General features: G+C 41.0%; 1 protein-coding gene across 2 annotated transcripts in view; it reads left to right on the top strand.

Moving 5' to 3' along the window:
• LOC149430886 (voltage-gated potassium channel subunit beta-2-like) overlaps window positions 1-18,434 on the top strand; it is a 41,437-nt gene extending 23,003 nt beyond the window's left edge. The window contains exon 6 of one of the 2 annotated variants that reach the window (XM_089665956.1): window positions 18,280-18,434. In XM_089665956.1, the coding sequence (XP_089522082.1) occupies window positions 18,280-18,410 (131 nt within the window). In that variant the 3' untranslated portion in view covers window positions 18,411-18,434. Of the gene's footprint in view, window positions 1-3,093; window positions 3,392-18,279 lie in introns of those variants that run through there. The other variant, XM_089665957.1, reaches the window with a different exon arrangement.
• The last annotated feature ends 425 nt before the right edge of the window (window positions 18,435-18,859 follow it).

Raw genomic sequence — 18,859 nt, 5'->3', positions numbered from 1 at the left:
TATTTTTTCCCATCTTTTTGATTTTATTACATTGTTTTTTTTTATAATTGTTATTGAAATTAACAATTTTTAACTTATGTAATACAGATATATATATATATATATATATATATATATATATATATATATTTTTTTTTTTTTTTTTCTGAATTAATAAATTATTTTAAATTATATATTTTAAATAAAGTTTACTTTTTCTAGTTGTTCGCTACAGATTTAAGATTTTAGATACAAATTAAAAAAAATGTGAGACATGATTTTTTTTTTTTTTTTCCTTATAGTGAATATTTTTACTTTTTTAACAACTTCTTTACTTCTTGAAAACTTAAATGCAGCTACCTTAAAATTCAGTCTTGATCCGACACGACCATAGGATATACTTATAGCATCACAGTCATTTATCTATACAAGCAATTCAAGCTCCTGTTTAAAGAGGAACTCTCATTTAAAAAAATATTTTTTAGGCAGTGGTAACGGGCCTGTTAATATGAAGTTTCTTTTTTGTTTTGTTTTTTTTTTTATAATGTGTTCAGTGGTTGATTCCCATGTGCCTGAGCTCTGTTGGTGACAAATTATTTTATTTTTTTTAATTAGATCAATAGGAAATCTTACATCTATTTTTCCTATTTACCACTTGCAGCCAGTAGATGGCCACCTATTTGCGATCTCTCACTCACTGCAACTGGATTTTATAGCGTGATGGACCTGTGTGACTGGATCAGCTTTGCACATCAGGAAGCTAGTGCTGGGGTTTCTAGCTGAAAGCCCAGCACAGTTTGCAAAATGTTGTATATAAATAAAGTTATATAAAACAGATTGAAAAATCTAACAAACTTTGAAAAAAAAAAAGTATTTAAATTGCTTTTTACTTCTATTTTCTCTTTGAACATTTGCTTGGAATTCATCTTTTTTCAAAAGAAGAACTCCATTGGGGACACACAAAGCAAAAAAAAAACAAAAACAATTAAAGTGTTAATTAAATTAATTAAAACTTTAGTTTTTTTTTTTCCTTTTTTTTTCTTAACTGCAGCAGGATTTTATAGTGTGATAGACCTGTGTGGCTGGATCAGGAAGCTAGTGCTGGGGTTTCTAGCAGAAAGCCCAGCACAGTTTGCAAACTGACTATTATAGATATACTCTGTATTATTTGTTTGGGCTGAATATTTTATTAAAAAAAAACTAAATTATGCAAATCTGATTTAAAAATGTTGAAAACTTTGACTTTCTATTATGCACACTGTACTTCCAATGAGGAAGCTAGTGCTGGGGTTTCTAGACGGAAAGCCCAGCACAGTTTGCAAACTGACTATTATGGATATACTCTGATTTATTTGTGCTAAATATTTTATTAAAAAAAAAAAAGAAAATGATGTAAATCTAATTTAAAAATGTTGAAAACTTTGACAAAAAATTGACTTTTTTTTAACCTTCTATTATGCACACTGTACTTCCAATGAGGAAGCTAGTGCTGGGGTTTCTTGACGGAAAGCCCAGCACAGTTTGCAAACTGACTATTATGGATATACTCTGTATTTTTTGTTTGTGCTAAATATTTTATTTAAAAAAAAAAAATAGAAAAGTATGTAAATCTGATTTAAAAATGTTTAAAACTCTTAAAAAAAAAATTGACTTTTTTTAACCTACTGTTAGGCACACTGTACTTCCAATCAGGAAGCTAGTGCTGGGGTTTCTTGATGGAAAGCCCAGCGCAGTTTGCAAACTGAGTATTATGGATATACTCTGTATTATTTGTGCTAAATAATTTATTTAAAAGAAATAAAATGATGTAAATCTGATTTAAAAATGTCGAAAACTTTGACATAAAAAATTTACTTTTTTAACCTTCTATTATGCACACTGGAAGCTAGTGCCGGGGTTTCCTTTTTAAAAAAAAAAATAAAAGTATGTAAATCTGATTTAAAAATGTTGAAAACTTTGACAAAAAAATTGACTTTTTTTGTAACCTTCTGTTATGCACACTGTACTTCCAATCAGGAAGCTAGTGCTGGGGTTTCTAGCTGGAAAGCCCAGCACAGGTTGCAAACTGACTATTATGAATATACTCTGTAATATTTGTTTGTGCTAAACATTTTATTTAAAAAAAAAAGAAAAGTATGTAAATCTAATTTATAAATGTTGAAAACTTTGACAAAAAAATTGACTTTTTTTGTAACCTTCTGTTATGCACACTGTACTTCCAATCAGGAAGCTAGTGCTGGGGTTTCTAGCTGGAAAGCCCAGCACAGGTTGCAAACTGACTATTATGAATATACTCTGTAATATTTGTTTGTGCTAAATATTTTATTTAAAAATAAAAGAAAAATATGTAAATCTAATTTATAAATGTTGAAAACTTTGCCAAAAAATTATTTACTTTTTTACCCTTCTATTATGCACACTGGAAGCTAGTGCTGGGGTTTCTTTTTTTTTTTTTTTTTTAAAGTATGTAAATCTGATTTAAAAATGTTGAAAACTTTGACAAAAAAATTGACTTTTTTTAACCTTCTATTATTCACACTGTATTTCCAGTCAGGAAGCTAGTTCTGGGGTTTCTAGCGGAAAGTGGATGCACTTTGTATTACAAAACACTGCATAAAAATAAATAAAATGACCCAAAACAGATTTTAAAAGCTAGTAAGCTTTGAAAAATAAATTCTTGTTTTTGTACTTATCTTTTTCTCTTTAAACATTTGCTTGGAGTTCTCTTATTAAAAAAAAAAAATTGAAGAATTGATGACTTTCAAAAAAGTTGACTACATCTGCTATCACTTCTGTACACAACTGCAACATTTTCAAAAATTTCTGTAAAAAAAAAAACAAAAAACAACAAAAAATAAAACTCTGATCTTACAGTATTCCCATCATTGTTTCTAAAAACACCACTAAATTAAAAAATAAGGGCATTTAAGGGGTATGACTGACAAATTTAAACATTTCTGATTCAAATGATCGCTCTGATTTCATGAAAAAAAGTATTTAGATTTTTTTTGTGCCTTTAATGGTTTTTAAAACCCTGTGCCCTTTTGTCAAAGAGATTTGATGAACTTACAGCTGTAAACTTTTGGTCTTTCTAAATCTTTCTTTTATCACCAGGAGACCCATTTAGTTCCTCCAAGTCGAGAACGTTCATCATAGAAGGTACACAGTACCCAAAGTCTCCATATTGAATTCCGTGTCCAAAAGGCATTTTATGGCACAGATAATGTTTTATCTTTACCATATAAGTGTTACCTTCCTACCTCCCCCCCTTCCCCCAGTGGTAAAAAAAAAAAAAAAAATCCATAAAATGCATTAAAAAATAATCCCCTTTAAGAACATCTTGCAAGTACAATCCTATTTTATTTTACATTCCCCTTATTATTACCCCCCCCCCCCATACCCTCTTTTTGCCCTTATTTGTGTATCATATCATTATTCCTTTTAACTGGGATATATTTTTTTTTTCTTGCATGGTACAAACAGGTTTGGAGTTTTTTTTTTTTTGTATTTTTATTGCTTTGATATTTCTGCATCATTGGTGTTAATTTTGAGTGAACTTTAACTTCTTTAGAGCACATTACCGTTGTCAGCACTTGAGTAATGTGAAGAGAATACTCAATGATGCTAACTGACCTTCAAGAAATACGAATTTGCATTTATTTATTTATTTATTATTTATTTTCTTGAAGAGTAGATCCTTGCTACAGCTGGGCAAAAAAAAAAAATAAAATAAAAAAAAAAAAAATTAAAAAAAATAATAAAAATAAAAAAAATAAATAAAAATATATTTTAGAGCTTGATTTTAAATGTTATATCTCCTTGAACTCCTTTACGGTTCTAATGTTGGATTTTTGCCCACTTGCAGCATCTCTTTGTTTTGCTTGTGTGAGTCTTTTTTCTTACCCAAGTGTATTGCTTTGGTTTGCAGCAGTGCACCGTTTAGAATCCCTCTGGTCTACGAAGAGGCTTGTTGGCAGAGTTCTTGTCTGACAATGCATGGAAGGATTTCCCGCTTTGGACGGGAGGGGATGTTTTTTGCTTCTCTTAGCATGGGCCTGTCAAAGGGGGAGTTGTGCATGAATACAGAAAGTTGCAGTACGGGTGACGGGAAAAGTGTTTCTAAAAATATTTTCCAAATCTTTACTGTAGTAAAGACACGTGTACCTAGGTGTAGTGCGCAAATGTTTTTTTTTTTTGCAAATTTTATATTTATCCTTTTCAATTCCACACACTTTTTTGTGTGTTTTTGAATTTTTTTTTTTTTCCTTCCATATTTTAAATACATGTAAAGAGTGGACTAAAGCTTAAGGAAATGCATGTTTTTATTTTGTTTTGTTCATTTGTTTTTAGTTTATTTGTATGGCTATACTAAAAAAAAAAAAATTAAAAAAATTAAAAAATTAAAAAAAAAGCTTTTGCTTTGCCAGTCCTTTTAGAAACACTTCAGAAGCCGCGGTTTTGCATTTTGCAGTATGCCTTGCAAGCACTGTATAATGGGGATGTTACTTCCCTGGAAACAGTTTGACCATCCACCTCCATGACGCCTTTTGTGACATCACATCAATCTGATCAATAAAATATTACCCTAGATGGCCAACCTGAGTGTTCCGGACTGTCACCATGGTGCCACATACCTTAAAATAATATTCACAATATTTTGTTCCTTTTTGTATGATAGAATTTTTCAATTTTTTTTTTTCTTTTTTACTTACTAAGGCATAACACTTAAACATTTTCTTATTTAGTTGGAATTTGTGACAAATTTAGATATATTTTTTTGGAAGGGTCACCAAACCTAATACATTGGTTGATTTATGTGGAAGGCTTTTGTAGACACCCAACCAAGTTGAGTTCAGGTGTTTCCACTGAAGGGTACTCTTGATGCTGCACCATACAAAGACATTGTAGATATTTGTGTTAGCAGACTGAGGAAGGCCCATTTTGTCCCATCATGGCTGTGCTTGTATGAGCAAAGCATGCTCCATGAAGATGTGGTTTGACCAGTTTGGTGTGGAGGAACTCGAGTTGTCAACCTCAGTGCTCAAATGCCCCCAACAGGTCATATTTTCAATCCGTGTCAATGGGTGTGCAAAGCATACTCCATGAAGACGTGGTTTGGCCAGTTTGCTATGGAGGAACTCGAACTCTCAACCTCAGTGCTCAAGTACCCCCAACAGGTCATATTTTCAATCCGTGTCAAAGGGTGTGCAAAGCATACTCCATGAAGACGTGGTTTGGCCACTTTGCTATGGAGGAACTCGAGCTCTCAACCTCAGTGCTCAAGTACCCCCAACAGGTCATATTTTCAATCCGTGTCAATGGGTGCGCAAAGCATACTCCATGAAGATATGGTTTGACCAGTTTGGTGTGGAGGAAATCGAGTTCTCAACCTCAGTGCTCAAATACCCCCAACAGGTCATATTTTCAGTGTCAATGGGTTGGGGTTCATAACAGTTATTTTATCTAAAGGGAAATTCACAAAACGTGGCCTGTTGGGGGTATTTGAGGACTAAGGTTGTCCATCCCAGTTTTAAACAATTTTGCTCTTCCAACCTTGTGGTTACAGTTTGGTGGGGACCCTTTTCTCTCCCATAATGACTGTGCCCCTATATACAAATCTGGCTTCATGAAGATATGGTTTGACCAGTTTGGTGTGGAGGAACTCGAGTTCTCAACCTCAGTGCTCAAATGCCCCCAACAGGTCATATTTTCAATCCGTGTCAATGGGTGTGCAAAGCATACTCCATGAAGACGTGGTTTGGCCAGTTTGCTATGGAGGAACTCGAACTCTCAACCTCAGTGCTCAAGTACCCCCAACAGGTCATATTTTCAATCCGTGTCAATGGGTGCGCAATCCATACTCCATGAAGATATGGTTTGGCCAGTTTGCTATGGAGGAACTCAAGCTCTCAACCTCAGTGCTCAAGTACCCCCAGCAGGTCATATTTTCAGTGTCAATGGGTTGGGGTTCATGACAGTTATTTTATCTAAAGAGAAATTCACAAAACATGGCCTGTTGGGGGTATTTGAGGACTAAGGTTGTCCATCCCAGTTTTAAACAATTTTGTTCTTCCAACTTTGTGGTTACAGTTTGGTGGGGACCCTTTTCTCTCCCATAATGACTGTGCCCCTGTGTACAAATCTGGCTTCATGAAGATGTGGTTTGACCAGCTTGGTGTGGAGGAACTCGAGTTCTCAACCTCAGTGCTCAAGTACCCCCAACAGGTCATATTTTCAATCCGTGTCAATGGGTGTGCAAAGCATACTCCATGAAGACGTGGTTTGGCCAGTTTGCTATGGAGGAACTCGAGCTCTCAACCTCGGTGCTCAAGTACCCCCAACAGGTCATATTTTCAGTGTCAATGGGTTGGGGTTCATGACAGTTATTTTATCTAAAGGGAAACTCACAATCATGCCCTATTGGGGGTACTTGAGGTTGTCTACTGCAGTTTTAGACTGTTTTGCTCTTCCCTTGTGGTAACAGACATTCACAAACATGGCCTGTTGGGGGTACTTGAGGACTAAGGTTGTCTGCTGCAGTTTTAAACAATTTTGTTCTTCCAACCTTGTGGTAACAATTTGGTGGAGACCCTTTTCTGTCCCATCATGACTGTCCCCTGTGTACAAATCTGGCTTCATGAAGACATGGTTTGACTAGTTTGGTGTGGAGGTACTCGTGCTCCCAACCTCAGTCCTCATGTACCCCCAACAGGTCATATTTTCAATCAATGTCAATTGTTTGGTATTTATGACAGCTATTTTCTCTAAGGGAAATACCCAAAACATGGCTTTTATGGGGTACTTGAGGACTAAGGTTGTCTATCCCAGTTTTAGACAATAGTGCTCTTCCAAACTTGTTTTAACAGTTTGGTGAAGACCCTTTTCTGTACCATAATGACTGTGCCCTGTGTACAAAGCCAGCTTCATAAAGACATGGTTTGGCCTGTTTGGTGTGGAGGAACTTGAGTTCCCAATCTCAGTCCTCAAGTTTAAACAGGTCAAATTTTCTATCAATGTCATTGGCTTGGTATTCATGACAGCTATTTTATCTAAAGGGAAGTTCCAAGACTATGGCCTTTTGCGGGTAATTGAGGATTAAGGTGGTCTACCCCAGACAATTGTATTCTTGCAACCTTGTGGTTGAAGACCCTTTTTCTGTTCCACCAGCACTGTGCCCCTGTGCCAGCTCCATAAAGACATGGTTTTACCAGTTTGCTGTGGAGGAACTTGGGTGTCCTGCACAGAGCCCTGACCCCAACCCTACTGAACACCTTTGGGATAAATTGGAATGCCGATTGGGAGCCAGGTCTTCTCATATCACTCAATATCAGTACCCGACCTCACAAATGTTCTATGGATGACCAGGATTCTAGCCTTCCCCAGCCTCCAGGCAAGTCTTGGAAACTTTATTTTCCGTTCCACCATGACTGTGCCCCAGATTTTGGAGGAACTAGAGTGTCCTGCACAGAGTCCTGATCTCAACCCTATTGAACACCATTGGGGTGAATTGGCACTCTAACAGTAACCCAGGTCTTCTCATCAGAGCCTGACCTTCTTTGGCTGAATGGGCTCAAAGTTCCTCGGTACCCTCCACAAATCTTGTGGAAAGACATCCCCAGAGGGGCAAAAGGCTGTTATAGGAGGTGGGCTAACTCCATATTAATGCCTATGGTTTTGGAAAGAAACACCCAACAAACTCGAAACGTGTGATGGTCAGGTGTCTTCAAACTTTTGGCCATATCATTTATTTTTGTATACTAATTCTTAATAAGTACAAGTGTTATTAACAGGTAATGAATATTTCCAGCTACCAAATAATATTCCGTGTTTTGATGAATTACTAATGGACTTTAGGAAGGCATGCTGTGATGCTAAACTCATTCACTCAGATCTTAAAACAGACCTCAACCCCCCAAAAAAAATCTGTCTGTACCTGATTCCAGCCCCCTCATACCCTAACAATTGAGTATTTTTTAGCTGATTTTTTTTTTGTTCTGAGAAGCAGCAACTCCTCCTTTCTCGGCTAGGTTAGAACGGCCTTGCTCATGTGCTGAAGGATCTTCACAGCCAGCAGGGACCTTCTGCACATGTTCATAAAGATGGCACAATTATGGAAGTCTCAGACCTCTGCTTTCTCCGCACATGCATGCAGAACTTGGTGCATGTGCCGATGTGCAGAACCAAAGGCCAAGTACAGCCCTCGGCACATCTGCACACATGCCGGACCCTCGAAAATGGTGGAGTAGGATGGGGCCCAGCAATAAGGATTTTCAAAGGGCCTCTGAACTAGAGGTCTGCCTGTTGTTGCTCAATATATGCAATCCCGCCTTCCCACTTCATATGTACAAGTCTATGCCTACAGTTTGTCATGTTGACTACTTGAGGGTGAGAGAATAAACTCCTTCTAGATAATGAGGATTGTAAGTTTGTGGCCTGCTAAAATATAGGCTCTGAAAATGGCCCCCTAGCAGAGTGGCCAGGGGTGGTCAAGCATTGACAAGGTGAAGTAACGAGGTCTTATTAGGGTGGCCATGCTCCTCGTATAGTCGTGTAATATATTGAAATTCAATTGAACTGGATTTTTAAGATAACTTTGGGGAAAAGTGAATTTGTTAAAAGCTCTGGCCAGTAATTTAGTTGGAGAACATTCTATCCTGCCCATAGGGAGAGGCTAATAAGGTGTGATAATGGACTGTGGTCAAATTATTATTTTGTTTTTAAAAAAAGCCAAAATTTAAATATTATAAGCTTTGTCAAAGTAGGGATATTCGGACACCTGTTTTTTATAAAAAATATACTTTTTTTTTCTTTACAAAACTACCCGTGCTTTAGGTTGAGTGGTCTTTTACAGGATGTCTTCATCTTTGGAACATGTAACATGTTCTATAGGCTCCTTAGAAAAATAAATAAACAAATAAATAAATAATCCAAAAAAGTTAAATAAAATAAATCTGCAAAAAAAAACAATGTTTTTATTTTTTATTTATTCATTTATTTATGTAAAGGTGATCTTAACCTTTAACTTTTAACCTTTGTACCCTTGCACCCAACTTCTTCACAAATATTGGGTATATTTTATTGAACAGAACATTTTTTTGTTGTTTAATCTCATTATTTAGTCACATTCCAGTACAGGGGTTCTTCACCTTTTATGACAACTTCAGACTTCCCCTTGAATGGCCCAATATGCCCCTATACTTTCTTTGCCAGACTGTAGAGTACCACAACTATTAGATACCAATAAGACTTCAAAAGTCAATTTCCATAACTTGGTTTTAGCAATGCATTCCATATGGAAAGCTGAGAACAGACCCGCTGCAAGAATATCGTAGGGATTTTATCATATTCGTTTATATAAAAAATGCAATATCACAAATACACAAGCTAGATACAACTAGGGAGATTTTTCCAAATTTTGGATTAATGTCCAGTTACTGACTATGTTCCTTGCATGGCATCTGACAGACAGCGAGTTCATTTCTCCATTTTGATTTCAGGTTCAATATTGCAGAAAATCAATTTACATATTTGTTTTATATTATTCAGAGATCCACCCCCGTATCCCCTTCATTTGATTGCAGTACCCCCCATTGTAAGATTCCCATATCCCTTCATTGGATTCCCATCCCCCCATCATTTGTTTCTCATACCCCCTTCATTGGATTTCCATACCCCCTTCATTGGATTTCCATACCCCCTCCATTGGATTCCCATACCCCCTTCATTGGATTCCCATACCCCCTTCATTGGATTCCCATACCCCCTTCATTGGATTCCCATACCCCCTTCATTGGATTCCCATACCCCCTTCATTGGATTCCCATACCCCCATCATTGGATTTCTATACCCACTTCATTGAATTTCCATGCCCCCATCACTTGAGTCTCATACCACCTTCATTGCATTCCTATAACTCCTTCACTGGATTCCCATACCCTCGTCATTGGATTCCCATACCCCCATCATTTGTTTCTCATACCTCCTTCATTGGATTCCCATATTCCCCATCATTATTTTCTCATACTCCCATCATTGGATTCCCATACCCCCATCATTTGATTCCCACACCCCCTTTGTTGGATTCCCGTACCCCAATCATCCGTTTCTCACACCCCCTTCATTGGATTCCCATACCCCCATCATCCGTTTCTCACACCCCCTTCATTGGATTCCTATACCCCCTTCGTTGGATTTCCATACCCCCATCATTTGTTTCTCACAGCCCCTTCGTTGGATTCCCATACCCCCGTCATCTGTTTCTCACACCCCCTTCATTGGATTCCCATACCCCCATTATTTGATTCCTATACCACCTTCATTGGCTTCCCACAGCCTCCTCACTGGATTCCCATACCCTTTTCATTGGATTCCCATACCTCCATCAGCGGATTGCAGTAACCCCATCATTGGATTCCCATACCCCTCTCATTGGATTCCTATATCCCCTTTATTTGATTCCCATACCCCCATCATCCGTTTCTCACACCCCCTTCATTGGATTCCCATACCCCCATCATCTGTTTCTCATACCCCCATCATTGGATTCCCATACCTACTTCGTTGGATTCCCATACCCCCATCATCCGTTTCTCACACCCCCTTCATTGGATTTCCATACCCCCATCATCTGTTTCTCATACCGCCATCATTGGATTCCCATACCCCCATCATTTGTTTCTCACAGCCCCTTTGTTGGATTCCCATACCCCCATCATCTGTTTCTCACACCCCCTTCATTGGATTCCCATACACCCATTGTTTGATTCCTACACACCTTCATTGGCTTCCCATAACCTCCTCACTGGATTCTCATACCCCTATCATTGGATTCCCATACCTCCATCAGTGGATTGCAGTACCCCCGTCATTGGATTCCCATACCCCTCTCATTGGATTCCTATATCCCCTTTATTTGATTCCCATACTCCCTTCATTTGATTTCCATGCCCCCTTCATTTGATTCTCATCCCTCTTTTGTTGGATTCCCATATCCCCTTCACTTGATTTCTATACATACCCCTCTCTTTTGATTCCCATACCCCCTTCATTTGCTACCCATAACCCCAAAGGTTATGGATACCCCATGACTATGAACCCCTGGTTTGGAGGATTTGATGGTAATCTGTTTGATATAACCACAAGACTCAACTGGTTTTTAATATTTGCATCAGTTTTGCTATTTTTGTGAAACGATTTGAGAATTTAGAACAGGCCAGCAGGGAATATCTTTGACGTTCTTTTACTAAATGTCTGAAATTGAACTTTCTTGTCTCTCTGTGTAAGAAAAGACTTTGTATGTTTCTCTGGTGATGACATGCAGTGGATACAAGAGTCCTTTTTGTTTCTTCTGTAGCTTGACCTAATTTATCAAAGAGAAAAAAAAAAGTATTTCTCACCAGCCCCAATATCTGTTATCACAGTGGAAATGGATGGGGTTGAGGTATGGCAAAGATAGCCCATGGTTGCTAGCGTCCTTAAATAGATACATAGTTAGTCTGGCTGAAAAAAGACAAAAGTCCATCCAGTTGAGCAATTAAAAAAAATAATCCTACACCCACAATTGATCCAGAGGAAGGCAAAAAAAACCCAGCAAAGCACGATCCAATTTGCTTCTGCAGGGAAAACATTCCTTCCTGATCCCCCGAGAGGATATTCCCTGGATCCACTTTACAAACGAGACAAGCCGGGTTGTACAGCACACAAGTGTGTTGAATCCTTGTGAGAAGTGTTCAAGAGAGTTAAGAACTGTCCTTAATTTGATATTTCAGCAAAAGTTTTTTTTTCCAGCTAGAGTAGGTGTAGCGCTGACCCCCAAAAGGGCCCACTGATTTGCCCCAGGTTCCTTTCCCAGATTTAATAAATACTCAATGAAAGGACTCAATGAATAGTCTGGGGGTTTGCCTTTTACAGATTTATTGTTGAAGAAACCAGGATAGGGTGCATGGAGCTGTGAGATACTCCAGCAACATTGCAGAGGACACACTCCACTGTGTGAGAACGTCTTAGTAAAGTTCCTCTTGTAGCAGCCAAGGGAATGAGCGCCATTGAGACACCAGTCCAAGCAAGCACTGCCATTGATGCACAAGGGATCGTAGCAGCAAACATTCACTAGGATCAGGTCTGTACTCACAATGTCCCCGGGTACTTAGATGCCTCCTTCCAATATCAGACAGATATGGAGAGACGTGAACTCTCCAGACGAGAGCTCCTCAGTGAGGCCCCTGGATCAGCTCCAGCTATTCTCAGAAAAGTAGGCTTCCCTACCTCTATCTCAGTTGGGACCTCGATGAGCTCCTTTAAGAGCTTCAGCTGCACTGCCCAGAAAGACTGTAGCCCTTCAGGCTGGGGACTTCTCTTAAACAAGAACAGGGCTGCCTCAGGCCCCATGCTATTTATGTACCCCTCGGCCACCTACTGGGTACACTTCCCCAGAGATTGAGAAAACATACTAAATAGGCTTTTAATTTGCCTTCTCCAACCAACTACATTCTAGAATCCTCCAGAAGGCAGGGGGAACCACCAAACCGGCAGTCAATGAATCCTAGAAGAGCCCAAAGCAACTGCAAACTTCTCCACTGATTACAGAGGAACCACAAAGAACTACATTTACCTAACCTTTCTAGGAACCTATATAGGAAGGTTAGAGAGGAATTTTCAAATAGGGCAAAGACAGCAATCAAAAGGTTCTAACTTCCTGTTTTGGTGACCACATAGGAAGTGTGCAAGTCAGTTGGGTCACAGACGGCAAAAAAGCTGAGACTTTAAGGATGATAGGTTTGGTCTTTTTGTATCCTCGCTCCTTTTTTTCTTGACACGTGTTGGTTCTGTTAAAGGATTTGTTGTCTTCAGGGGCAGACTGACAACTCATGGGGCCCCCGGGAAATAGGAAATCATGGGGCCCCTGTGTCCTTGCCCACACTCAAACCACACCCAAAAAAGTCTATGAAAGGTACCAGGGGCATCTCATGGTGCCCTCTACTGACCCCGGGCCCTCAGGCAGTGCCTCACTCCGCCCCTGGTTGTCTTTATAATGTAACTACACGTGTAACCATGAGATTTCCTTGATTCTTTGCTTTGAAATTGCATTGCTCTTTCTGCCTTTTTCTAATGAAAAAAAAACAAACAAACCTGTAACGTAAAAAATGGAGGCTCTAACCCAGGGGTGCTCAACCATTTGAAGAGCAAGGGCCACTTAGGTGATTTGGTAACTGGTCGAGGGCCACAAAGAAATGAAATGGTTCAGAATAATTTTCCTCCTGCAGTTGCTGAATGGCCTTGGAAGGGAGAGCAAGAGAAGCCGTCTTTCATTGGTTGCAGGAATTAAATGGAGAGGACTGTTTCCTGTATATGCCACCCCTGCTGCCCCTTCTGTCAGGGTGTAAAAACAGAATGTGATATGGAGATCACACGGGCCCCCTGGAGTATGGGGTATGGTCGCCATTGTGACCCATGATGCCACACTACTGGTTAGGGGGTGGTAAAAACTTCCCAACTCCCAAACTGCAAACATAAGCAAGCCTTTACTGTCCTGAGCCCCCTTTAGGGCTGCTGGTTTGCTGTGGTTTATTGCACATGCAGCTGTCTTGTTGAATAGTTGTGCTTAGCCATAGACTTCTATTATATCTTGTGGATCACTTTCAGAAAGTGCACCACAACTCCTGCATTCAGTTTGAGGTCGAGGGCCACATCAGAGGGCTCCAAGAGCCACAGGTTGAGCACCCCTGCTTTAACCCTTCATTTAAAACTGCAAAAACAAATGAAGACGTGATTCAGGTTTCATTCAGCAGACAAGTAGGGCTCTCTGAGCGTGGCAAATCCCTCCACTTGGCATTACTTCCTGCATAAAGGGATGCCTGTGATGATGCCTGTGCTCAAATATGTACCAGGAAGAGATATTTCATTTATTATGAGTGATTATTCATAAAGAGCACTACAGTAAGAGGGATTATCAGTGTTGCTTAATGTTCAGATGTTCTGCTGGTGTCACAGTTTTTGAAACTTTTTTGTTTTCTTTGGGTAGTCCAGTACAAGGGTTCTCAACTTTGAGACCAAGGCCCAGTAGATTCTTCTAAAACCTTGTATGCCCCAGCAAAAAAGTCTGTGCATACACAATAAATAAAAGTATAGCAATGGAAAAGCTGGGTGTCACTCTGGATGGAGCTGGGCGTCACTCTGGGAGGAATGGGGGTTCGGAAGAGGGTTAGGTTGCAGCAGACTTGCTGATATTGTGAGGGATATGGATTCTGGAGGGCTCTGGTGGAAACTGAGGTGGATGGGGGTCACTGGAGGAGACTGAGGAATTTGGAGGGGCTTTATGGAAGTCTGGAAGTTGCTAAAAGGGCACTGTGGGAGGTTGGAGGGCAATGTGAGACACTGTTGGAGGTTGGGAGCACTACGGGAGGGCTGTAGGTTCTGCAGTAGGCCAGTTGGCACTACAGAGGACTGTGGCAGGCTGGGAGAAGGGGGGAGGCACTGAAATCCATTGTGGAAGGTTGGGGGCACTTTGGTAGCTGTCAGGCATTATGGGAGGTTAGGGGATCTGCAGCTGGCTGAAGACTTGGGAGTAGAAAGGCAAAGTCCAGCAGCAGGCCACAGGGAGGTTGAGAGCACTACAGGGGGGGCTGTAGGTTCTGCAGTAGGCTGATTGGCACTACAGTGGATTGTGGAAGGCTGGGAGAAAGGTGGGACACTGCAGTCCATTGTGAAAGGTTGAGGGCACTTTGGTAGCTGTCAGGCATTATGGGAGGGTAGGGGATCTGCAGCTGGCTGAAGACCTGGGAGGAGAAAGACCAAAGTCCAGCAGCAGGCCATAGGGAAGTTGGGAGCACTACGGGGGGGGGGGCTGTAGGTTCTGCAGTAGGCTGATTGGCACTACAGAGGACTGTGGCAGGCAGGGAGAAAGGGGGGGGGGCACTGCAGTCCATTGTGGAGGGTTGAGGGCACTTTGGTAGCTGTCAGGCATTATGGGAGGTTAGGGGATCTGCAGCTGGCTGAAGACCCGGGAGGTGAAAGGCCAAAGTCCAGCAGCAGGCCACAGACCGGTGCTTGAGAACCGCTGATCGTGCAATTTTATCATGTGTTTCTAATGATCCAACACAGCTGTAGTTACCCTCCGCTACTGAATCACGGCACCGTCCTCACCTTTCCATCATTTCTTCATGTAGCAAAGCATCATCAGTTTTTCATGGTGCTAGGGGAATATTTTGGGGAGTCAGCAGTACTCCATGGAAGGCTGATGTGTAAAAGAGTCCGTAAATATTTTTGCTGATACTAGTCAGGAAGAGCAGATGGCAACCCTTCCGGTGCAAAGTAGGGTTTTTTTTTAACCATTCTACATTTATTTTAGTGTAGCACATTGTGTGTATTTCTGTTGTCGCAGACTAGAATTGCTGACTTTGACCTTTTTATGCATTGTGAATGTTTAGGCTTTTCTTAAGCAGTGGTTGCAGTTTTTTTTGACCAACCTATTAGTTCATTAACTACAGCTTTGTTCCCATTAAACCTGACCCACCATTGCTCTGGATGTGATTCCCAAAGAGTTTTTTTGTTGGCTTCATTGTGCTACTTTTTGCCTAAAAAAATGTAAACTTGAAGCATTTGTAGTCATTCACTATATTCAAACCACGCAGTCTTGACTTGGCTATGGAATTTTTCAGCACGTAGTATCAGAATGGCCTTTTATGAGGTGTCCACTCTAGTTCTATTTTCTGCAGCACATGCTACCAGTATTAATACATGTTGGCTGGTAAGGGGTTTTCTTGTGGCTTCTTTATGGCATTCCACTAAATGCTGGTAGAGGATTGTTGCTGGAGGTGTCCATGCTGGTGTAAGTACACAGGCTGGCCACTGGAACCTTACCCGTAGAACACCTTTTGGTCCCCCTGGTGTTCATGAAATGGTGGGGCACAGAAACAACGTTCCTTCCCAAGTTCCTTGGTTGAGGATAGAAGTCTTTTGTGTAGGGACCATTGGAAGCTCTGGAATGGGCCTGGTGAATGGGAAGGGTGGTGTGGCTTAATTCCAAGACAGAGCTGACCAGTTGAGACCCTGGGCCTGAATACAAAGAGCAATACAACCCAGGGAAGAATTGTAAGATCAGAACGGTACAAACTTTTACATATTGCTTGATTTGCAGATTAGTAATGGTCTAGTCCAGGGGTCTCCAAACGTTAACAGCAAAAGGGACAATTTACTGACCTTCAGGCTGTAAGGGGTCCTAGTGTGGCCATTGGGAGCACATAATGCCCAGTTGTTTTATTGGAAGGAATGGCAAAAGAAAAGGAAAAGCGAGCAAAATCCTCTCTTGTGTTAAAAGAGGTATAGACTCCAGAGGGAGAGATATCATATTACCCCCCCCCCCCCTGGTACAAATCATTAGTAAGACCTCATCTGGAACATGCAGTTCGGTTTTGGGCTCCAATTCACAAACAGAACATTGGGGAACTGGAGAAAGTATAGAGAAGGGCAACAAGACTGATACGAGGCATGGAGGAGATCAGCTATGAGGAAAGATTAGAGGAACTGAATTTATTACCTCTTGAGAGGAGGAGATTAAAGGGGGGACACTTTACGTCTGGAGGAAAAGAAATGCCATCTCCAAACACGGAAAGGTTTCTTCACAGTGAGAGCGGTGAGAATGTGGAATAGACTCCCTCCAGAGTTGGTTGTGGCCAGCTCAGTGGATTGCTGTAGGAAAGTCCTGGATTCTTTCTTGGATACACAGAATATAACTGGATATAACATTTATAGGGAAAGTTGATTCAGGGAATATCCGATTGCCTCTCGGGGGATCAGGAAGGAATTTTTTCCCCTGCAGGAGCAAATTGGATCGTGCTTTGCTGGGTTTTTATGCCTTCCTCTGGATCAACTGTGGGTGTAGGATTATAACTTTTTTTTTTTTTTGAACTGGATGGACTTTTGTGTTTTTTCAGCCAGACTAACTGTATAATTATGAATAGTGACCCATCGTTGGTGTCGGTGGAAGTAATAATGCCCCATCAATGGTATCAGTGGGAGGAATATTGCCCCATCAATGGTATCAGTGGGAGGAGCAGTGTCCCATCATTGGTGTCAGTGGATGGAATAGTGCCCCATCATTGGTGTCAGTGGATGGAAAAGTGCCCCATCATTGGTATCAGTGGGAGGAGCAGTGCCCCATCATTGGTGTCAGTAGAAGGAATAGTGTCCCATCTTTGGTGTCAGTGGGAGGAATAGTGCCCCATCATTGGTGTCAGTGGGAGGAATAGTGCCCCATCATTGGTGTCAGTGGGAGGAATAGTGCCCCATCATTGGTATCAGTGGGAGGAATAGTGTCCCATCATTGGTATCAGTGGGAGGAATAGTGCCCCATCATTGGTGTCAGTGGAAGGAATAGTGCCCCATCATTGGTGTCAGTAGAAGGAATAGTGTCCCATCTTTGGTGTCAGTGAGAGGAATAGTGCCCCATCATTGGTGTCCGTGGATGAATAGTGCCCCATCATTGGTATCAGTGAGAGGAATAGTGCCCCATCATTGGTGTCCGTGGGATGAATAGTGCCCCATCATTGGTGTCAGTGGGAGGAATAGTGCCCCATCATTGGTGTCAGTGGGGGGAATAGTGCCCCATCATTGGTGTCAGTGGGAGGAATAGTGCCCCATCATTGGTGTCAGTGGGATGAATAGTGCCCCATCATTGGTGTCAGTGGGAGGAATAGTGCCTCATCATTGGTGTCAGTGGAAGGAATAGTGCAAAATCATTGGTGTCAGTGGGAGGAATAGTGCCCCATCATTGGTGTCAGTGGGAGGAATAGTCAGGAGAGGGCGGCGCAGACACTCGGGAGAGGTGAGAAGATACCCCCGACCATTGACGGATATTACCGTCTCCTTCATTGGACCCTCTATACAACTACATTAGACTGGAGTTCCTGAAGTGGTCATTTCCGAGTACAACCGTTGCTACATTGTTGCCGTTTTATATGTTTGCCTTGCGCAAATTAAAAAAAAATAAAAATGGTGGATTTTTTTTCATCCTTCTGAAAGTTGCTAATCTTGCTGGTCTTGACACCAGCTTTGTATTTGTCTGAATTTTTTTAAACTCTTCATCTTTCTTGGCCATGTGGAAGGCGAGGAAAGACATGTTTTTGGTATTCCTCATGCGCATTACCTTTGGGTGTAGATTGGTTACATTGCTTGCAAAATGTCCTTGCAGCATTTCTCTTTCACACTGTTGTAGTTTTAGCTTTCCTGCATGGTCTGAGTCACCCGTGAAGGTTCAACCAAGTTTTTACCATCCCATCTTCCCTTCGTTATCTCCTCTGCAGAAACCGTCCGAGCCATGACGCATGTCATTAACCAAGGAATGGCAATGTACTGGGGTACCTCACGCTGGAGCTCTATGGAAATAATGGTAATTGTTGTTTTCTTCTTTATTTTTCCCGGTTTGTATCTCTGAATTGTCATTGCTAAAGAAAAAGAACATGGGCAGCGCAGTGGCTAAGTGGTTAGCACTTCCGCCTGGCAGTACTCGGGTCGTCGGTTTGAATCCCAACCACGGCACCACCTGCCTGGAGTTTGCAAGTTCTCCCTATGCATGTGTGGGTTTCCTCCGGGTATTCCGGTTTCCTCCCACACTCCAAAGACATGCTAGGAGGTGAATTGGATCCTGTATAAATTGTCCCTAGTATGTGTATGTATGGATGTGAGTTAGGGACCTTAGATTGTACGCCCCTTGATGGTTAGGGACTGATGTGAATGTACAATATATGTGTAGAGTGCTGTGTACATTGATGGTGCTATAGAAGTACCTGAAATATATAAATTCAGGGCAGCACAGTGGCTAAATGGTTAGCACTTCCACCTGGCAGCTCTCGGGTCATTGGTTCAAATCCCAACCACAGCACC

This window comes from Staurois parvus, unplaced genomic scaffold (genome assembly GCF_062004578.1).
Source record: "Staurois parvus isolate SC_StPar_1 unplaced genomic scaffold, SC_StPar_1.0 ptg002426l, whole genome shotgun sequence".
In the NCBI taxonomy this organism is placed as follows: Eukaryota; Metazoa; Chordata; class Amphibia; order Anura; family Ranidae; genus Staurois; species Staurois parvus.
The sequence above is the reverse complement of the archived record's forward strand: the minus strand, read 5'-3'. Positions and strand labels throughout refer to the sequence as shown.